The sequence below is a fragment of the Rhinoderma darwinii genome, chromosome 4 (genome assembly GCF_050947455.1).
Source record: "Rhinoderma darwinii isolate aRhiDar2 chromosome 4, aRhiDar2.hap1, whole genome shotgun sequence".
In the NCBI taxonomy this organism is placed as follows: Eukaryota; Metazoa; Chordata; class Amphibia; order Anura; family Rhinodermatidae; genus Rhinoderma; species Rhinoderma darwinii.
The window spans coordinates 352,609,247-352,631,832 of record NC_134690.1 but is presented as its reverse complement, the minus strand read 5'-3'; the positions used below and the strand labels follow the sequence as shown (position 1 = coordinate 352,631,832).

The window sequence follows — 22,586 nt, the reverse complement described above, 5'->3', positions numbered from 1 at the left end:
TGTAATGGCAGGAAGGAGGTGAAGGGAAAGTGAGCCCTAATCTACCCACCGCCCTGTCCCTGCCTACTTGCAATGACCCGCCCTAGGCGACGGGGTACAACTTGGCGGCGGTCCCTACGCTGACTAAGTGCAAGGGAATACAAACAGGGAACAAGCAAGGGAAGGGGCAGTAGCCCACGAAACACCATGAGGAAATGGAGTGGTGAACGAGCCAGTCAGGATCAGGATGTGGTGGAGTATACAAACGCAGAGCACGGAGCAGGAAGCAAGCCAGGGGCAGAGCGAAGCAGGATAAGCGGGAACTGAAGCAAGGCAGAAGCACGGCAGAAGCAGGCTGGAGCAAGGCAGCAGTGGGGTCAGGAATGCAAGAAGAATAACAAGCAATGAGGAAGAGAAAACGGCAGGTATAAATGGACAGGGGGCGGAGCTAACTCCGACTGACCAGGCCGCGATAGGCTCTCCCACTCCTGAGCCTGCCACCCTGATTGGTGGGAGCCGGTGTCAGTCTAAGAGGTCTGGCCTCAGGTGTCGACTGATTAATCCTGGGAGTATCCACAGACGTAGTGCCTGGCAGATCCTTTACAAGTGAGCTCCAAATTCCTCTATGGGGGTTAAAGAGTTAGAGTTCAAAGAATAATTTTTTTTTTTTCACACAAATCATACTAACTCACAAGCAATATTCTAGCAGTGTCATTTGTTTCTTCCCAGGTCAGTTGCATCTATACATTTCATATCCTTTCATTAAGGGCAGCTGTGTCATGTGATCTCAGTCTGACTATCAAAATAGACCATGCTCTCATGTGTAGACAGGAGGATAGTCTTTCCTGTGTGGCTGATTTCTGTGAACTACAGGATTACATCATCATCTATCATATTCCTTCTGGCACTCTTAAACACCTCCCCACCCAGCATCATCCCCCCCATGCATAGAGACCTGCTGAAGAGATTATTTCTTCCCTATCTAAGGGAGCAGGAATGCAGATATATAATAGTTGAGTCCATACAATGATTAGCTGCAATTATGAACTCCCCTGACTCAGACTAACAGTCTATACTATCTGTGTAAGTACAGTGTATTTCTATGAAATGCAGCTTCTTAATGCTCTCTCTGTCTCCTGCTTGCAAGAGCTGACAGAGAGAAAACTATCACAAGCAGATGGCAGGAGGGACAGGCTGAAACTGCATCACATAGGATACACTAAGACTCTGCAGTGTGAGTTAGGGGGCAGCAGTTCTACAGTATGTTACCAATCTTTCACAAGCAGGAGGCAGGGAGAGCAGTATGACGCTGCATCACATAGGACACACAGACTCTGCAGTGTGAGTACAGAAGTTCTATGTCACTGACCTATCACTTGCTGCACTTAGATAGGACTCAGAGCAGAGCAAGTGCAGTGTGATGAGACTGCACCCCCTCTGCAAAGACAGAGGCATAATGGCAAATGTAGGCTGCATTAGGGGAACCATATCAGAGGTGAAGGAACCAAGATGGCAGAAAACTGATAACTGGCCCATCAACTAAAACAGGTATACAAAAGGCATGCACAGGAGTCTTTACATTATTCTTTAATAATAGCCTATGCTGAACTATATTGGAAAAATAAAACTGCTGGACTGCTTTACTGACAGTAAAACAGTGTTATTGATTAACAAGCTGAATGCTTGAACTAACATTCCGGGTTCATCCTGCTTTCACTTACCCATACAGACCAGTACATTTATGGCACAGGTCTCCACTGCAAACACATTACAGGTAAAGTGCTGCCTGACAGTGCATTTCCTTAGAGTAAAAGTCAGCAGATTTCCTGTGTTTTTCCCTATACATCTCATTTGAGAGCTTGAATATTGCCCAATCCTGGCAGACAGCAGATGGCATTGTTAGCAGGAATGTCCCCAATATTTGTCACTTCTGAACATTTGTGAAATTAAAAGGAAGATGACCTACCTTGTCTTGAAAGCAAGATGTCAGCAGCATACAGGTGTTAATGGCATTTATAGAAAGACTGAATGATCATTGTGCAAAAAGAACAAGACAGTCTTTTCAGCTGTCTCAGACTAGTTAACAAGTATCCATCTGAATACATAAAAAGAAAGAGCTGCATTTCATCAATAAAAGACAGCAAGGAGATTTAATGAGGATAAACTGTAACTGCAAAATAAGCAGATGAGCGCGAGACGTCTTTGATAACAATTAAAAAGGCCATCAAACTAGCGCACAGCAGTTGAAGTATTCTGTTGTGTGTTACAAAGAATCAGAGCATAGTACTACATTATACAAGGCTTAAAGGGAACCTGTCCCCACGTTTTTCCCTATGAAATAAACATAGTGGGGTGTACACGTGCTCTAGAAAATTCTAAGGATTACCTCTTATCATTTTATACACTGCAGTAAATGGGGTATGGGCCCCAAAGATCTTTCCTGCGGCCAATGTAAATGTTTGACAAATTAAACAGGGTTGCTTATTTGTCTTGTGATTGGATAAAAAGCATCACATGACAAATACTAGCACTTCCCCTTGACTGTGGATTCCTACAAGCATAATTTATATTAGCAGAAATATTATGGGGCTCAGGTCTCCCCAGTACAGCAATTTAGAAATTGATAAGATATATAAAGTGCTAGGGCTATGATGTGGGTGACTACTTAAAGGGGTTTTCCCATCAGAGACATTTATGACATATCCACAGGATATGTCATAAATGTCAGATAGATACGGGTCACACCTCTGGTACCCGCACCTATCTCTAGAACGGGGCCCCCGAAACCCTGTTCTACCGCTCTGTGTTGTGGATGACACGTATGATTCCCGACCATGAATTATGGAAACTGCCATTAACTACTATGGGAGTTACTGAAATAGCAAACTCAGCGAGCTGCGCTGTTTCCGTAATTAATGGTCGGGAATCACACGCTTCAGCCACAACGCAGAGCAGTAGAAAAGGTTTTAGGTGGCCTCGTTCTAGAGATAGGTGCAGGTACCAGAGATAGGACCCGCATATCTGACATTTATGACATATCATGTGGATATCCAAGAAAATGGGGTGAAGCAGCACAGGTCCCGGACACCAGAGGCGGTGACATGCTGTCAAATTCGGATGAACCAGATCCAATATATTGCAATCATCAAAGCGTAATGGTGTAGACAGCAGCACACTTCTCCAGGAGTAGAATCAAACAAGGTAGAAACGTTTCAACCCAAGGCTTGAGAAAGACCCTTCACGCACTATGGGTCAAAACATTGCTTGCTTTATGCTGATGCTTTAACAATAAATTTCTGCCTTGTTTGATTCTACTCCTGGAGATGTGTGCTGCTGTCTACACCATTATTCTTTGATATCCTGTGGATATGTCATAAATGTCCCTCATGGGAAAACCCCCTTTAAATACACATAAAAAGGATGAGTCAGTAGGAGATACAATGAGAGATACCTTAAAATGTTCTAAAAGTGCAGGGTCACTTTTGCTGCATTTACTAGCATGTATCTAGGAATTAATTAAATAGCAATCACCCCATTTAATGTTATTATTAGAATTGTCTACTTTAGCAGATTACTTACACTCCCCACCATTGCTCTGGACCTATGAGCACCCACAGACGGTTTTATGATGTACTCACTTAATAAGTGGGGGTTATCCAATACTTAATTTTGATTTCTCTGCACTTGCTTTATATGCGCATCAGGGGAGATAGGTGGTAATAGTCATACGTTATCTGCAGATTACAGGAAGTGTCCCGAAGGATCTTTCGGCGACAACGGAAAGTCAGAAAGCATGATGGAGATCAGCTGTTGTCACTCCATGAATGAAGGCTTTTAGTGAATGCATAAGAGATGTGTATGATTATAGCTGCTACTCTGGACATACATTTACATCCAATATTAGGAATGAGTTTTATGAATGCTCAAGATTTGCTAAGGCGTTGTGCACCGATCTTTAGCTGCTACAAATCTTCACTTTGTTGTCCATTTCCTGTTACCAATTTCCATGCAAAATTAAATATGTTTCCCAATCATCCCCAATATTAAGTATATTCCCAAATATTTATTAAATAAATGTGCCACTATAATTTGTGGTGTGCCAGTTTTTTTGATTGCCTGACGGGGATATAGGGTGAGTGGTCTCTTTATTAAGGACACCCGATTGTGAATTATCTTATCCCATTTATTTTGATTTTTATTATCATTTTTATTTCTATTCTTGTTTTAATTTCGCAGTGCACAGTGAGTGAAGCTCGTGCTATGGAGTATGTGGATGTCAATAATAACAACACACAGCATAGATATCTTTCTAAACTCTCCGTGGCTACCTGTGTGCTATTAAAGCCGTGGTTTGGACTTGTTAGTAACATGTTATACGAGTGGTGTATTGAATAGAGCAGCTAGTTCTGCCAGTGTAAGAGATACTTTTGTATTAAAATAAAGAGACATACGTAGGGACAAAGCATCAATTCTGCAGTTTCAACTTAAAGGGGTTTTCCAATACTTTTTTTTATTTTTTAAATCAATGCAATGTTCCTCTATTAAGATATTAGTGCACTCTGTCTAGCTTTTTCTTGATAATAAATGGTTTTAGTAACATTACTCCCTATTGTTTACCTGGAGAGGTTTGTTTTGCTCAGTAAATTCATTCCTCTTCTCTTCCTGTGTTTCTCCTCCCTGCATGCACTGCTCTAGTCCCAGCATGCAATGTGCATGCAGCAGTGCACTTGCTCCGCCTACTACACCCAGCTCTACTAACTTCTGCAATCCCAGTCTTCATTTTGGTGCTCTCATTCTATTACTGCTAGCACAAGCTGAAATCACTGGATATCTGCGTTTTTAAACAACACTGACCCTATATGATGATACGTAAAGTTTGGTCTTTATAATTATAAGTTTTCTAAATGTATATTAACTGTTTATACAGTCTTAGTTTTAAATACTGTATTTTATATATATATATATATATATATATATATATATATATATATATATATATAAAATAAAAAAAATTGAATTCTAACATGTGAATTGGGATAAAAGGAGCAATACCTGTGGATCGCCGCTGCATCCTGTGTCGGAGATTCACAGTGAGCAAGAAAAAACTAAAGGGAAGCAGCGCTCCTAACTAGCCATCGATGAAAAATAATTCCCCTTCATGTAACTCTGCTACCTGTCAACTGAAAAGTCATCCACCACAGGGAAAAATGTTAGTCCATCATGTCTGATTCCCAGGTGTTTCTTTGCGGTACTCCTCTGTGTGGAAACATTTTTCACTCTGGCAGCTGATTTTTCCATTGACAGGTAGCAGAGTTACACAACAGGAAAACAAATTCCCCATCATGTAACTCTGCTACCTGTGAACTGAAAAGTCATCGGCTGTTTGAAGGGGGTGCACCGCTCGTATAAGCGCTGCTTCCCCTTACTTTATCACACTGTGAATCGCTAACTAGTTCGTATAGAAGCGAAGTATTGCCTAATTATTTTTTTTGGGCTTCCAGTTCAGTTCTGAAGTGGCTTTGAGGGGCCTATATATTAGACACCCCTATGAAACACGACATTTTAGAAACTAGACCCCTCAAAGTATTCACAACAGCATTTAGAAAGTTTATGCACAAAATGTTTTACCAGAGAAACGCAACTCAATACTTATTGTCCAGATTCTGCAGTAGAAATATCCCACATGTGGCCCTAGTGCGGTAATGGACTGAAGCACCGGCCTCAGAAGCAAAGGAGCACCTAGTGGATTTTGAGGCCGCCTTTTTATTAGGCACCATGTCCGGTTTGAATAGGTCTTGTGGTACCAAAATAGTGGAAACCCCCAAAAGGTGATCCCATTTTGGAAACTAGACCACTTGAGGAATACATTGTAGTTTTCTTGGGGTGCATGCAGCTTTTTGATCAGTTTTTATTCTATTTTTAAGTGGCGTGGTGACTAAAAAACAGCAATTCTATTGTTTTTTAATTCTATTTTTGTTACAGCGTTCACCGTGCGCTATAAATGACATATTCACTTTATTCTATGGGGCGATACGATTAGGGCTCATTTACACGAGCGAATTATACGTTTTTGCAACGCGCGTCGCAGGGACCTATGTTACTCTATGGGGCCGTGCAGACAGGTACGTGATTTTCACGCAGCGTATGTCCGCTGCGTGAAACGCACGACGTCCTATATTTGTGCGCTGTTCGCGCATCACGCACCCATTGAAGTCAATGGGTGTGTGAAAACCACGCATGTCGCACGGAAGCAATTCCGTGGGACGCGCGTGATTCACGCAACAGCACTGTAAAGGATGAATGAAAACAGAAAAGCACCACGTTCTTTTCTGTTTACAAACATCCAAACGGAGTGTCATAATGATGGCGGCTGCGCGAAAAGCACCCAGCCGCGCATCATAAAGGGCTGACACGCGGAGCTGTTAAGTGCTTTTTGCGCACGCAAAACGCCGCGCTTTTTGCTTGCACAAAACGCACACGCTCGTGTAAACTCGGCCTTACGGTGACACCAGATGTTTATAGTTTTTTTATGTCTTATGGCGTTTGCACAATAAAATACGTTTTGTAAAAAATCATTCACTTTTTGTTACCTTATTCTAAGAGCCAGAACTTTATAATTTTTCCCTCAATAAAGCCGTGCGAGGACTTATTTTTTGCGTAACGAACTGTAGTTTCGATCAGGACCATTTTTCGGTAAATGCAACTTTTTGATCTATTTTTAATACATTTTTTGGGAGGTGAAGTGACCAAACAATTGTGATTTTGGTACGGTATATTATTATTTTCTTTTACGGCGTTCACCGCGCGGGATAAATAACGAAATAATTTTGTAGTTCAGGCCGTTACGGACGCGGCGATACCAATTATGTATCGTTTATTTATATATTTTTATTAATAAAAAAGGACTGATAAGGGAAAAAAAGGGGGATTTTTTTAACTTTTAATTTCTTATTTTTACACATCTTTTTTAACTTTTTTTTTTACTTTATTACTTTGTCCCACTAGGGGACTTGAGGGCAGGAGGCCCTGATCGCTATTCTAATACACTGCACTACATCCGTAGTGCAGTGTATTAGAACTGTCAGCTATTCACTGACAGCAAGCATAGTGGGTCCTGACTTTGTCAGGACCCACTAGGCTTCCGTCGATGGCATAGCCGGACGCCTTTGTTTGGTGTCCGGTTGCCATAGTAACCATCGCCGGCCGCTATCGTGTAGCAGGCAGGCGATGGTAACTTAACCCCTAAAAACCCGCGATCTCTATAGAACGCGGCTTTTAAGGGGTTAGACAGCGGGGACACAGCGATCGGTCCCCGCTGTAGGAGCTGCGGCAGCTGCTGTACGAGACAGCAGCTGTCACAGCTCCTGCACCTGTCGGGAAGACGGCCGAAACGGCCGTTATTCCTGCAACTTCGTATACACACCGCTACACACCTTCAACCTTGCGCATGCGCAGTGTAATATACACGGCCGCTGAAGACGCAGCCACATAATTTCACAGAGCATGCGCGGTGGAGTGTGTTCACCACGCATGCTCTAATTCAATAAAGAAGCACGTGGTACGGTTACGTCATTTTTGACGTAACCGTACAGTGTGAAAGCCGGAAACCGGAAGCAAGGCAGAAGACCAAATGGACGGGTCTGCACAGGAAGTGCAGATTTTGCATTGCTAAGGGGACGGCGACGGAGGAGGATATACGACGCTACAGCCATCTGATGAAACGTAAGTACATTGGAAAGTTATATCTTTTTCATTGTTTTATTTAAATAAATGTAATTTTTTAGTTCCGGAATACCCCTTTAAGTTATCTCTAAGAGCAATGACTACAATTTATTAAGCCCCCCTCCTTATTCCCATTTATTTATTTTATAAATTAAAAATTCTGAGAAGGTAATTTAGCAGTAAAAAAGAAGTTAATAACAACAAATTCTAATATATAAATAAAAACAAAAATTATAATAAAAATAAATGGGATTTGATAAATCACAATAGGGTGTTCTTAATAAATGGACTACTCACCCTATATCCCTGTCAGGCAATCGATGCCGGCTTGTGCCGGTTAAACAATCTCAAGAGATCGAGTGATCCAAGTAACTTTTTCCCCTTCTTTTTTTCTCATCCACATTCCCCTTCCCTATTGTTAATGATTTACTATTGGTGGTGTACACCAGGGCAGAATAAAAAGTTTAAAAAGATCCTAAGAGAGGTAGCTTTAACCATGAAAGAATTAGAGCGGCAAACTCCAGCTTCGTCTGAGAAAACAAAGTATTTTATTCACACAGCGCTTAAAGAGTTAACATCCCACTCACTAACAGATCTGGAGCGGCCCTGAAATAATGAAAGACAAACTACACAAGTATTCATTTGCGTGTCTATCTTTGGAGCTCTGTTGTCTAATGGCATGGACAAGCCACTTGACCTGATGTCAATATCTTCATTATTTCATAAGAAAACCCAACATAACGGCTATTTAGTTAGTAGAGTACACAGTGAAAGAAATATAAAGTTCAAGCATTTACCATCTGCAGAAAATGTGTGTGGTTCGTTTTTGTACTTCATTGTGACAAAGTCGAGGCTTGTGCCACTGTGTTAGAAATGTTGGTGGAGTAGGCTGATCTCATACACGAACCCGCTGGTTTTTCCAAACCACTTGCAGTGCCCTGGAGCACAGGGGGCTCATTGATTCAGTCAACTGACAGCTCGCAGCCCCCACTGTTCTGTAGCTGATACTGCTCTCTGTGGCACACTATTGGTCAGTCCTGCTTATTGACATCTGGCCTGGTATCATTGCTTGGCAGAGCAATACTACACAGGTTGCATTTTATACTTTATTGGTAGCAGTTATAAGTAACCACAGAGCTTATCACTTGGCTGTCCTGATTACACAACAGGGTAATGTTTTTAAATGGGCACCCCGGCTCCCCTCCTGCAGTCTTCGCTCCCTACATGCCACAAGGAGTAAATCCCCTACCAGGATTCCCAGTACATGGTGCCGAATTGCATAGTTATCCAGCAGGCTGCAGGGTATGGCAGGTGACATGCACCATACACATGGCGCCTAATGGAAGCTGTATGGAGCATGCCATATGACATGATGCCCAGTTGAGTGCTAGAGCGGCACTCGATAAGGTGGCACGCTTTGGGAATCCTGGAGGGAGAACTAGGCTCTGTTCACGCAGAGTTTTTTTGAAGGCAGAAAAGTCTGCCTCAAAATTCCTTCAGGGATTTTGAGGCAGATTTTGACCTGCCTGCAATTTCCTTGCGGTGTTTTTCGCCTGCAACCACTGAGCGCCGTGGGGAAAAAATGCCACAAAAAATACGCTTTCTCTGCTTCCCATTGATTTCAATGGGAGGTCAGAGGCGGAGCCGTGACAAGAAAAAGCATGCCGCTTTTGTTTTGCTGAGAGCAGCTAAAAACCGGCGTGGAAATAAAAAACGCCTCCGCCTCCTATTGAAATAATGGGAGACAGTTTTGCCTGTTTTTGGCACTGTTTTCGACGCGGTTTCCGCATCAAAATCAGCGTAAAAAACTGTGTAACCTGGGCCTTAAACATCGCAAGCAGAAATGGAGATAAGAGAAAGGTGAAAGGGGTGTCGCAATCCAAGCAAAAAACAGATTTCTAATTTTGCCCACAAAGTTCCTTTAAGGCTTTCTTCTCACAAACTTTTTATGTGGCGTTTTTTTGGGAAAATGGTACATGCGTTTGTTTTAGGTGGCGTTTTTTAGATTGCTAGCATGTTATTCAAAAGATCATGTGATGAAAAGATTCCTTTTTGCAACACATAATAAAGTATTAAAAATGCCACCAAAAACGCAATAAAAAAAAAAAAAGCATTGACACATGCGTTTTTTTGAAGAGAAAAAAAAAACTGTGAGGAAAATGATACTAAATTGTTGAAAAAAAACCCCTTGCTGCGATTTTGAAAAATACACTGACCCAAAAAAACAGAGAAAAAGAGAAAAAATGCACCCTAAAAAATGTAATGTTTGTGCTGCGTTCTTTATTTTCCCATTGATTTGGTGCTAACATCTGGCCGCCACGTTTTTTAGCGCTAAAAATGCAGCCAAAAAACTCCTGGAAAAAAGGCACTACATTTTTTACTTTTTCTAAAAATGATGCGTGTAAAGCCATACTAACATTTAATTAACATTTAATTTGCTGTAGCCAATGAGACCTGGTAAAATACCACCCCTATGCATAAATGCCAAGTAGCATAAAAATGAAATCAGATTTTCATGTAAGTAAAGAGGTCTTCAGGGGACTAACATGTTAGTGACTGTTTCAGCCATACATAGAAAATGGCCTCTCCCTAAAACACAAAATTGCATTAAAATGGTCTTATCACTCATAACAGCCAATAATCTCACAAGGTGAGTTATTTCCATAGGAATAACATTCACAAGACTGAGACATGGAGAGAGGAATAAGGGAGAGAACTAGGCCTTGTTTGTGTACAATTGTATATAGGTTGGTTCACTGGGTGACTAAAATACTCAGCTCTTTAACTCTAAATTGGTTGCAGCAGGAAGAGCAGCTCTGAAGCACAAGCTGCTGCAGTACAAACAAAATATGGTGCAGTACAAAAAAAAAGAAAATTTTCTGGATGGAGATGTTCTTTTATTGCTATGGGAATGAGCCAAAAGATTTATAAAATTTTAGATACCTATGTTTCCTAGCTTTTACAATTAAAGAGGCTCTGTCACCACATTATAAGTGTCCTATCTCCTACATAAGGAGATCGGCGCTATAATGTAGGTGACAGTGATGCTTTTTATTTAGAAAAACAATCTATTTTAAACTACTTTATTAGCGATTTTTAGCTTTATGCTAATGAGTTTCTTAATGCCCAAGGAGTGTATGACGCTGACCAATCAGTGACCAGTCAGCGTCATACACTCCTCTCCATTCATTTACACAGCAGCATTGCGTTCTTACTAGAACGATGTGCAGCCACATACACGTGTCCTGATAATGAATATACATGACCTCCAGCCTGGACGTCATGTGTATTCAGAATCCTGACACTTCTGAATCTTTTCTGTGAGATTCCAGTAAACCACGCGTAATCTCGCGAGATTACGATGTAAACGAGATTTAGTTTCCCTTGCTGGAAATCTCACAGAAAAGATTCAGAAGTGTCAGGATTCTGAATACACATGATGTTCAGGCTGGAGGTCATGTATATTCATTATCAGGACACTTGATTAACGGTAATGTCTGTGTATGTGGCTGCACATCGCATTCTAGTAAGAACGCGATACTGCTGTGTAAATGAATGGAGAGGAGTGCATGACGCTGATTGGTCAGCGTCATACACTCCTCTGTACAACGCCCACTTGGTCGAAAGTAAAAACACGCCCACTTGGGCATTAAGAAACTCATTAGCATAAAGCTAAAAATCGCTAATAAAGTGGTTTAAAATAGATAATTTTTCTAAATAAAAAGCATCACTGTCACCTACATTACAGCGCCGATCTACTTATATAGGAGATAGGGCACTTATAATGTGGTGACAGAGCCTCTTTAAACTTGGCCATAAAAAAAATCCATGACAATGGAAGGATTTGTCATAGAATTATGGCTTGGATTAAATATGTAGATGATATTATAGGAGTCTTATTCATTCATTAACGTCTTTCATTCTGAAAGGAATACATCTGTGGGTACATTGAGTCTACGGTGCTGCCTACCTACTGGTGTTTCTAGTGTCCCAGCCTTTATATATCACAATTTATCAACACATGATTATCTAATAATGTAACGCAGTGTTTTACTATGTTCATAGTCTGCTGCATCCATGAGAAAAGGGAAACCGGAGGAAAGAAATAATTAGCTGCCAAAATAGGTCAGTTATTCTAAATAATGATTTCACCTATTCTTCTCTTGTATCAATAATTACATAATTACAATGAGCAGATGGATTGCAGAACACAACCAGATGGTGAGGATGGTGAAGAAGTAAACAGGCTGAAAATTGATGGTTTCTTTTCCAAACAAGGATTCCATTACTTCAAAATAATACTAAATTACTGCATGTAGTTTGGGATTACAGAGAATACACCAGAATACACCAAAGGTCACAATTTTGATGATGTGATAATACAATGAAACTACCATGAGCATTTTAGATAACACCGAATATGAATTTGCAAACAACATCTTGTTAAAGAAAACAGCACAGGGAATATTTTATAGGCCTAACACGTTCAATGGCAGTCGGCAACCCTTTCTACTCTAAGTGTATGTGCACACAATAGCTGCCGTTTACGTCTGAAATGACAGACTGTTTTCAGGAGAAAACAGCACCGTAATTTCAGCCGTAATGGCATGTGCAGGCGTCTTTCGCTGTGTCCATTACGGACGTAATTGGAGCTGTTTTTCCATGGAGTACATTGAAAACGGCTCCATTTACGTCTGAAGAAGTGACAGGCACTTCTTTGACGCGGGCGTCTTTTTTACTCGCCGCCTTTTGACAGCGGCACGTAAAAAAAATGATCGTCGGCTCAGAACATCGTAAGACCCATTCTAATGAATGGGCAGATGTTTGCCGACGTTTATGAGCCGCATTTTCGGACGTAATTCGGGGCTAAAACGCCCGAATTACGTCCGTAAATAGTGTGTGTGAACCCAGCCTTACTCATCATTTTATGGACATTGTAAAATCTTGTTGCCAACTTCCAGCTTATGAGAAATGTTTTGTTTTTTTTTAAAAGAAATTTAACTGCAGTTCTTAGTCTGAGGTACGTAGGTTCGGATGGCATATGTTGGAGGTAGAAAAATACCGGGCTGATGTTTATAAAGCAGTTTTTTAGTGTTTTTCTTGTTTGCAAGTATTTTGAAGCGTATTTTCGAAGCATTTCTTGTAGTGTCAATGGAAAATTAGCGTATTTTTAAAAGGCATTTTTTAAATTCATCATTGTAAAAATATTTGTGTGTTTGCAGGCATATTTCAAGTGTGTTTCGGAGCGTAATACAAGTGTTTTATGCTCTGAAATACACCTAAAAATAAGTGTGACTATGCCCTGAGAATCATATGACCACAGAAAAAAATAAAAGCTTGCAACACAAATTAGAATGTTGCGAAATATTTCTAACTGCTTTGCTAAAAGCCATCGATCTCCCAACAACAACTCATGAATAAATGTAGTAGCCACAATGTGTGCAGTGACAACTATGCTGCGGAGGACCTGTGGTGGTGGGCCCACAGCATGCGGACATCTAAATGACAACAACAGAAGCTACCCAGGTTTAGGCATCAGTGCCAAGCACCTACACGCAGTCGCCTTACATATACAGTGTGTTTGTGTGTGTGTATATATATATATATATTGTAGCAGTGCAGCTACTGGACAGTGCAGAAACTGTCAGGTTTTAAGCCACCAGGGAGCATGTACAGCAGGGAGGGTTTTCTCTGCTGTTGCTTGGGTGTAAAGCCCGGAGTAGGGCCTGGTTTGCTGGAGTGAGAAGGAGAAGGGCGGCTTCCACTCCATACAGACAGTCCATGTCCTGGGCTGTCTGATGAGCCTAGGTAGGCTTCACCTGAGGCGGCTCTTTATTTCAGGTGTGTACTGTTCACACAGGGCTCTCAGTCTGGGGAAGACAGGTATGCTAGCCTGTGAGAGTCACCAACGTTTAAGGTAAAAGCTGCCTATGTTTTGAGGTACTGGACACAAGGCTCAGGGGTCTCGTAGTGAGGGACACTGAATGTGTTAGTTAGAGGCTGGACGGCCTAGGGTTTGTTTTGAACTGCTGTGTAAAACCATCTTTAATGTGTGAAGATAATAAAGCTAGCTGCGGCTGGTTTAAAACTTTATTCAATGACTTGGAGTGAAAATTCTTGTGTGCCAACCATCCTACCCTGAAGATGGCGATCCTGTGAGCTAAGTGGTCCCCAGGTTGTCACACTGTATATATATATATATATATATATATACACGTGTGTGGGTTACAAATGTTATGTTTAGCAAACTTATATTATCTATATATTTACTATCAATAATGCTCTGCTTTGGGATGGTGTCCGGTAAGGGGCATTAGACAAAAAACAGAGTTGTCCTGGCACTTCTTCCATAAAAAAATCACCATGAAGCTTAACTTCAATAAACATTACTTTTTTTATGGAGCAGTCCCGGGACAACTCTGTTTTTCTATAGGCTATAATACAGGATGTAAGTATTTATATTGTATCTTTATATTAACTGTATAAAGATGTTATAATGTAGACATATGCTGTAATACAACAGGATGAACTCACATACGCAAGACTGGCTATTGCTAGGCCAAGCTGTAGACTGGAGCACAGTACAAAGGTCCTTTTTATTACTGATTGCTAATATTACTTTTTTTATTAAGATTTAGTTTGGTTGCATCAGGTTCTGACATTATCCTTGGGACGCTCGTAATGTGATTTCTATCTATATTCTGGATATATAACTTAAACATTGGGCTACAGCTCATCCTGTACGAGTATGAACACCCAGATCTGTGTAATTAAGAAGCAACTTATTCATACTACGACCGTAATTCCATGCCATCTGCCAAACCTTGTAGAGCCTGGCATGGTGCCTGTTGCCTGCTGTAGCTTCTGTTACCCACCTGATCCTTGGAGACCTGTTTGGATGGAGCGTTTATGCCAAGCTTTTCCAGAGGATAGACAATCTGTCGTCTTGGTCGCACGGGAACCATGTAATGAAGGGCAGATGTCAGTGAATGGGCGCAGGGATTCTTAAACTGAAAGACAACCATCTTCATTTTAGTGAGGAGAATGTCAACTCCGTGCCTCGCAGATGTTTAACAAACACAGAATTCTTAACTGACTTGGCAAATTGAAACCGGGGGTTAGACAAAAATAATAGCAAATAAACATAGTGCTGAGCAGTGGAATGAGTTTCACATAATACCCACCACTAATGAAGATAATTACGAGAGTAATTACATTACCATCTCTGTGGGAATGACAGATAAACAAGTGGCTTGGTTTATGGCATTTTGCTGTACCAGTATTTTTCCCAGGAGCACATTCTCTCAGTACCAATCATAAATTAGCTCATCCATTCTCCGTCTATTTTGTTTTCTGATGATTGTCAAGAAGCTTGTGCTTAGAATCTGCTACTAATCACTATAGAATCTAAATCTATTAGAGCATGTGCAGATAGTGCGGATTTGTCGCAGCTTTTCAGTTCAGATTCCATATAGAAAATCTGTGACAATTTATAGTACAATACATGTGGATGGGGTTTTCAAAACCCCCTTCACATGTAGTGGAACAAATCAGCGTGTCTATCAGGGCATGCTGCGGATATTCAAACCATTCTGAAGTTTAAATGATGTACATTTTCCTTGTGAATTTCACCGTTTGCAATGAAAAGGGTGAAATCTGCTGCAGTCGCAGCCAAACCCGTGACAAAATCTGCATGTAACACAAAATTCACATCAAAACCTGCAATGGATTTTTTTTTTTACCATGACTGGACATACCCTACCAGCATATGTACGGGCAGCTTCATTCAAACGGGGGACACGCGACCCTTGTTCGCATGATCGCTGGTAGTCCAGCAGTCGGACAGGCATCGATCATACATTCACGTGGGACTACACCTTTAACTATGAGGTTGCTTCATAAGATGCAAGCAAACTATACTGTTGTCTGCTATCCAAGGGACATGTCCACGTACCTGGGCAGTGGGGTGGTGGCTGTAGATTACTTCATCTTTTGGATATCTTCAATTTGATGTGTGTATAACTTGTAAGAGATCACCGCACACAGCTACCAAAGCATCAAATTCTCTCACACACACACACACACACACACGTTTGTGAGTTGTGTGTGTCCGTGGACATTGTGGTTTTCCTATGTTGCAGGCTGCATGCATTGGTTACTCAACTCAGAATGTGACATAAAAAGACCTGTGAGCAGAGCTGTCAATCACGCTGCAGCTGTCACACTCTCATACTCCACTCCTCACAATCTAAACACTGGGGACAGCATAGGATAATAGTATTTGTTTTACGTCAGATGAAATTTACTATAGTAGGCCACAACAAAATACAATATTTGTATATATCTAAAATGTCATAGTGACATTTTAAAAGTAGTAATCGGTCGGGGTCCTGATGATGTGACCTCACCGATGGCTAGAACTTAGGGACAGAAGTAATCAAATCTATTATCCACTGCTCTCCAAAGAGTGCTGGAAATATCCAACCTCAGTTGAATGGGCCCAGCTAATAGATGAGTGCTTCTTCCCTCTTCATTCTAGAGATAGATACGGGTTTCAACACCCAGAACCCCATAGATAAAAACATCTGACTTTTCACTTTGAAATGTCAGGGTTTTTAAAAACAAAAAACAGTTAACATTTTTACACGCATTTCTAAAATTCTGCTTAATATTTTGCTTCATATGAATAAAAATGATACCAACGGACGTCATTGATTTGACATTGACACATTGGTCCCATTGTCCATCGTTTTGATGAAAAGAATAGCATTGTGAATAGAGCCTCCGACACAAGTGGGAACAAAGCTTTACATTTCGAAATTCTTGCACATTGGCTTGATTGCTTCAATATCATTATATTAGGAAATTGTTAGTTATCGAATATATTCGTTGCATCAGAGCTCAATTTGAACTTATTAAATAAAGCACAACAAAGTAAAAGGTTGGTAGAAAAGCATAGAGGCAATGGCACAATATTACAGGAAAAAAACTCCAAAACCATCTTTTACAACCAAAAGGCCACTTCTCTATAAAAACTTTCCATTACCCCCACTTTACAAAAGGAGTGATGTCACTTTTGAAACTGTCATTTCATTTGGCTTAGGCTCTGTTCACATATGAATTGCAAATTCCATCAGATTTAATGGAAGTAGTCGCGATACATGCAGCACTTTTTTTTTCCCATCAAAACAACAGATACCACTATGTCAATGGGGTCCGCTGGTCAAATCTGGCAGAGCATCGTGCCTCGGAAACAAATAATTTCTGATCATTTAAATTCAAAGACCAATTAAAGGGAAATTCTCTGGTTAATTATATACTGTGAATTACCTGATTTTTGTCATATGGTGGGTATACAGGGTAATATAGAGAGGACTTGTGGGATAAGCGCAGTATCTCCTTCAGGAAATGTCTACTGTGGTTTTTGAATATAGGATTGAGAGCATAATGGTGGAGATGTCCGTGCTCATCTCGCTGATGATGATTGAAGTAGATAAAATCTTCAATGTTGTAGTGTGAACGAATGTACTCAATGTCCTACAAAGCAATAAAGAACAAAGAGCATGAAACAGGTAATATAGCCGTAACAGGTAGAATATACACTCATTTTTCTTCTATAGTGTAACAAACTAAATAACAAATGGTTTCTATTTTAGAAATTTAAAGGTTTCTTCAAGACTTATTAGGTGCTCATTTGTCAATTACATTTTTAGACTTAATGGAATAAATTTACACAAACAATTGTTTGTAGACATTATTAAAATGGTCTCTCATAAGGGTGAATTTACACGGGCCGGAAGTCTACTGCACAGAAAACAAAACCATAGCAATTCAAGTTAAGATGCATGCAGTTTTTGCTGCATGGTTTTTGGCCGCGCAGCAGACTACCAGTCTGTATATACACCCAAACGTCTTTTTTCGCAATTTGCGGAATTTGAGACTGTGAGTTACTGTAGAGGCCAATACACTTGAATTATTACAGCTCCTTATATTCAATCACACATAAAAGTCCAGATTTATCATGACAGTGAGGATTTGAACCCTGAAAACACCAAAAGCATTACTGAGCTAGGTTTTGCTACGCTGGGTGCAGGTGCACATACATTCAACAGTATCATGGAAGTAACTATAAAATCAACATAAAATAATATACCTCTTCATTTCTGAGTACCGCAATACCAACAATCTGGTCAGCTACTTCAGCAACAAACGCCTGCACAGATGTTCCATTCTGAAATATTTTATATGGAAAACCAGCTTAGCAGTCTCATTCAACAGTGTCGTTTTACAAGATAGACCTCATGGTCTTCACATTCACATCAGGCAGCAATGAATAGTACAACATGTAAATCTCAAATACTAACTAGAATCTACAATGATTTAAAGAGGTTTTGCAGTTTTATGTTAAATAAAGTTTACTCATTGTATAAATAAAAAGTTTTAGAACTTTCTAATATACTTTATGTTTCAATTCCTCACCATTTTCAAGATATTCACTTGCTGTCAGTAAGGCACTGTTCAAATCACGTTTATGATGTACATTTAGTTAATATGCCAGGAAAGCTCCCGACATACACGCTAAACATGTCCTTAGGGCTCTTGGCCTGACGGAGGCCAAAAGAGTGTGCCTGGTATACATTGGTATATTATTATTTTTTTTTATGTATGGAACAGTGTAGTAGACTATACCATGCATTTTTCTTTTTTTACATAAGAGCCTATGGGTGATTTATGCCACTGTCTGGCATGCCTCACAGGCATCCGTTAAATGTATACGCTATGAGCTTTTAAATAGCTTTTTCTGAGATATACGTTAAACGGATGGGTGACGGATGCCTGCAACAAATGCTATATGTCTATCCATCATCTATTATTACATCTGTTTAACTTATACATCATGAAAAGGTCATTAGGGATTATGACGAATATATTACACAGATGCCATAATATTAAATGGGTGACGGATTCCACTGTTAGGCATCCGTCACAACCTATGTTTAACATATACGTCATGAGCTTTTCCATGTTAAAGGCCAAAATGAAGTTGTAAAACATTATTTATACACAGATTAATCTTTATTTACATAAAACTGGAAAACCCATTTAAAGGGAACCTGTCACGTAGAACATGCAGTCCAATCCGCAGGCAGCATGTTATACAGCAGGGGGAGCTTAGCAAATTGATATATAAAGATTTACTATAACTTATATTTTGTTCATTTAAGCCTCAGCTCATTCTGGATTTAGGATTCCAGTGGGCGGTCTCACGCAATAATTGACAGCCTTCCCAGTATGAGAATGGATATATAAACAGCTGTCAATCACTGAATAGGCCCGCCTACTGGACTCCTAAGCCAAGAGAGCGCAGAGATTTAGATCTATAAATTGCAAGTTATACTAAAACTTTCCCCACAAAAAATATATATCAATCTGCTTAGCTCCTCATGCTCTAAAACCTGTTGCCCTCAGATCGGACTGCATTTTTCAACATGACAGGTTTCCTTTAACTCAGAATAGATATCTCTCAAAAGCCTTCAATATTTCAATGCTTGCTGATAATTGGAGAAACTGCAGTTGTAAGACTAAACACTTTTTTACATCTCAGGGCAGATTTCCATCTCTATGGTCAGCTGCTAATGTAGAAAAATAAGTATTTTGCCTAATTAACTGAAATTTTCTAAATCTTCAGGGCTGAGGGATGAATGCATCCATTGAATTTTCTTTTCCATAATTGTTACCTTGTGTATGTACAGCAGAGGAATCTATAATTATCAGCTTTACCAATAGGAATGTGCACCCTTGTGGTGCAAGTAGCAGCAAATATTGAGTTCAAATTTACCAATATAATATATGACAGTAATAACAAGTTCAGGGATGAGTAAATCAATGTTATACAAATCCTGAATGATGTCACTCACAGCATCCCTTCGTGCTTCATTGTAGATTTTTAGGTCATCCAATATGCTTTCATGGAGATGTAGGCTTTCTATTAACTTTTCAACTGCTGGTACATCCGTGTACTTTGCTGCCCTCACCTGTATCAGACTGAAAATAAGGGTAAAAGACTCATGTAAATTCTTAGTTTATGACTGCATGGAATCTAATTGCAGATTAAATGTACTAATGCAGCTTATTATAAAGCAGGAGCTGGTAGACACACAATGTTCAATGCAAAGGCCCACAGGAGCTGTTCTTTCAGGACCATTATTCCGAGGCAGGAAGCAACACTGAGAAGCTGGTGGAAATACAGCTACAATACCATTAGCACATTAATCCCTCTGGCTTTTTAGTACTTATGCACACAGTCTGGTTTAGATCTCAGAGGGAACGCTGTATAGCATGGCACTGGGATAATGAAAAACCCACACTTTCATGCCTTATCAGAATACAAAGAATGTGTTTCAATAAGATCAAGGATTTAACTATGTCTTTTTGAGATGTTATTACTAAGCTCAAACTTTTTTTCCCCCATAACACATTAAAAGATTTCTCCAGAATTTAGCAAATACTGCTTAAAAAAACAAATATATGTAGTGGTCTACACATTGTGCTAAAAGTCTGTCAACAAGTTCTAATTTCATGGACAACTTGGGTGGATTGGAGGTTCATTGATTACAGTACATGTGCTTGTCCATAGAGACTTCAGTGAAGATGTCCATGGAGCTCAGCATACATATCTCATTCATGGTGGAGCTTGTATGGACAAATGACATGTAAACAAGTAATACTACCTCTGATAATGCAATACCCAAGATCAGCTCTTCAGGACCAACTTTATCAAGAATTTAACTGTAAGGCCTCATGCACACGGCCGTGTCCGTAAACACGGTCCGTGATTACAAGCACGGCCGGCCGCTGGCAGCTGCGGACAGCCACCCACATTTTCGGACCATGCTCCCATATAAAGTATGGGAGCAAGGTCCTTAAAAAGCAAAAGATAGGACATGTCCTATCTTTTGCGGAGGCTTTCTACGGCCCGGACACCTTCCCGCAAATATAAGGGAAGGTGCCCATGGTCAATAGAAATGAATGGGTCCGTAATTGCGGACCGTAATTACGGTCTGCAATTACGGACAAAACCTACGGTCGTGTGCATGGGGCCTAAAACTGGCCTTTTTGTCCATGGCAATTATACAGAGCTCAGCTTTTATTTCTTACAGGGGTTTTCCGGGATTTCCAATTGATGTCCATCAATATATGATCAGTAGATCCCACCCGCCGGACCCCCGTGAACATCAAAATGAAGCTCAGCAACATTTACATGAGCTCAGCAACATTTACTAAATTCTGAAGAACCCTCTAACACTTTACGGAGATATACCAAACATAATAGTAGGCTGGTACTTACATAAAATACAGCAAAAATGAAAAGCCATAAAGTACTAAATATAAACACCCGGCATATTATACTTATTATACATATTCATGTGATCATCAACTGTGGACTAAACTTGTATATTTAATCTTCTCCAAGACACAGCCAGAGATGTAATGATCACAAGACATCATATTAATTAAGCTCAGTGTTCTTATCTCTAGGATCTATGCTCATTAATTAAAGCTCAGTCCCATGGCTCTGATGGATGTCTGGATTCTATTAGCCATTTGATTAACTTCATTACTATTTTGCATCCACTTTCTGCATACAAATATAGTATTCAAGCACACTGATGTAAAAAAAAGATTACAAATGTAGAATTATCAGGGTGGTTTAGTATAGTTGCATACTTAAAAATGTTTACTAATAAATGATACACAAAATGGTTAAGGCAATAAGAATTTTCTAAGGTCATTTGTAATTTATGATCCAAGAAGAATACAATTACATCGATATTGAATTAAACACCTCTACAATGCAACATTCATTATATGCATGGAGTGAAAGCCACTAATGAGACTAATTATCATCTCTAATTATCAGCTTTGTGTATTTGATTATAATAAGCCCATATCATGTCTATATGAACATTTGCAGTGAGGTTTTTTTTATTTATTTAATGGCTGCTATTGTTTCCTTATGGAAGATGGTTTTGTATAAAGTACATTCTCACTGGAATATAGGAAGTCCATAATTTAGCATTTTACTGAACTCTATATAGTGTGTTGGTGAAATAAGTCCTAAATAAATCAAAACATATCTGTGCTGAGTACTCTTTAGATATCACTTTGTCACAGAGTGACCCATGCCTCCAATAAATGCCTAGTCCCTGCTCCCTCCTCAATATGTTGTTTCTCTGTGGCTCCTTCTGGTAGATATTACACTGAATACTATTTAGTCCTTGATCTTAGGGAGTGAATAGCTAGAAAAAAATTGCTAAGTCACCTGACTGTTCGTAACAAAATCACAGTGACTGAAACAGAATCCAGAGAGATATCTCAATAAGATTTAGATCAGCTCTGGTAAATACACAGTTACTTTTGATACATCACACAGCATTTAGTCATAACAACATCTCAACCACCAAGCGGTAGACCATGCTAACTCACAGAGCCGGCAAGTGCTGAAGCGTGTGCTGAGTAAAAATTGCTTATCCTTTGTTGTATCACTCACTACAGAGTTTCAAACTGAGTCGGGAAGAGACATCAGCACAAGAACTGCGCATCGGGAGCTTCATGAAATCGGTTTCCATGGTCAAGCAGCTGCACGAAAGCCTAAGATCACCATGCGTAATGCCAACTTCTGGCTGGAGTGATGTAAAGCACGCCACCACTGAACTCTGGAGCAATGGAAATGTGTTCTTTAACAAATCCTGTTTCACTATCTGGCAGCATGATGGACAAATCTAGGTCTGGTGGATGCAAGGAGAACACTATCTACCGGAATATTGCCTATTGTAAAATTTGGTGGAGCAGGAATAATGGTCTCCGGCTGCTTTTTAGGGTTT

The 22,586-nt window shown here is 40.0% G+C and overlaps 1 protein-coding gene across 4 annotated transcripts in view; it reads right to left on the bottom strand.

Moving 5' to 3' along the window:
• CFAP61 (cilia and flagella associated protein 61) overlaps nt 1-22,586 on the bottom strand; it is a 367,571-nt gene that overhangs the window by 170,340 nt on the left and 174,645 nt on the right. For all 4 annotated transcript variants that reach the window (XM_075862970.1, XM_075862969.1, XM_075862971.1 and 1 more), the window contains exons 14-17: nt 19,620-19,746; nt 17,855-17,932; nt 17,032-17,238; nt 14,577-14,711 (exon numbers count right to left, since the gene is read on the bottom strand). In XM_075862970.1, coding sequence (XP_075719085.1) covers nt 14,577-14,711; nt 17,032-17,238; nt 17,855-17,932; nt 19,620-19,746 — 547 coding nt within the window. The remainder of the gene's footprint in view (nt 1-14,576; nt 14,712-17,031; nt 17,239-17,854; nt 17,933-19,619; nt 19,747-22,586) is intronic.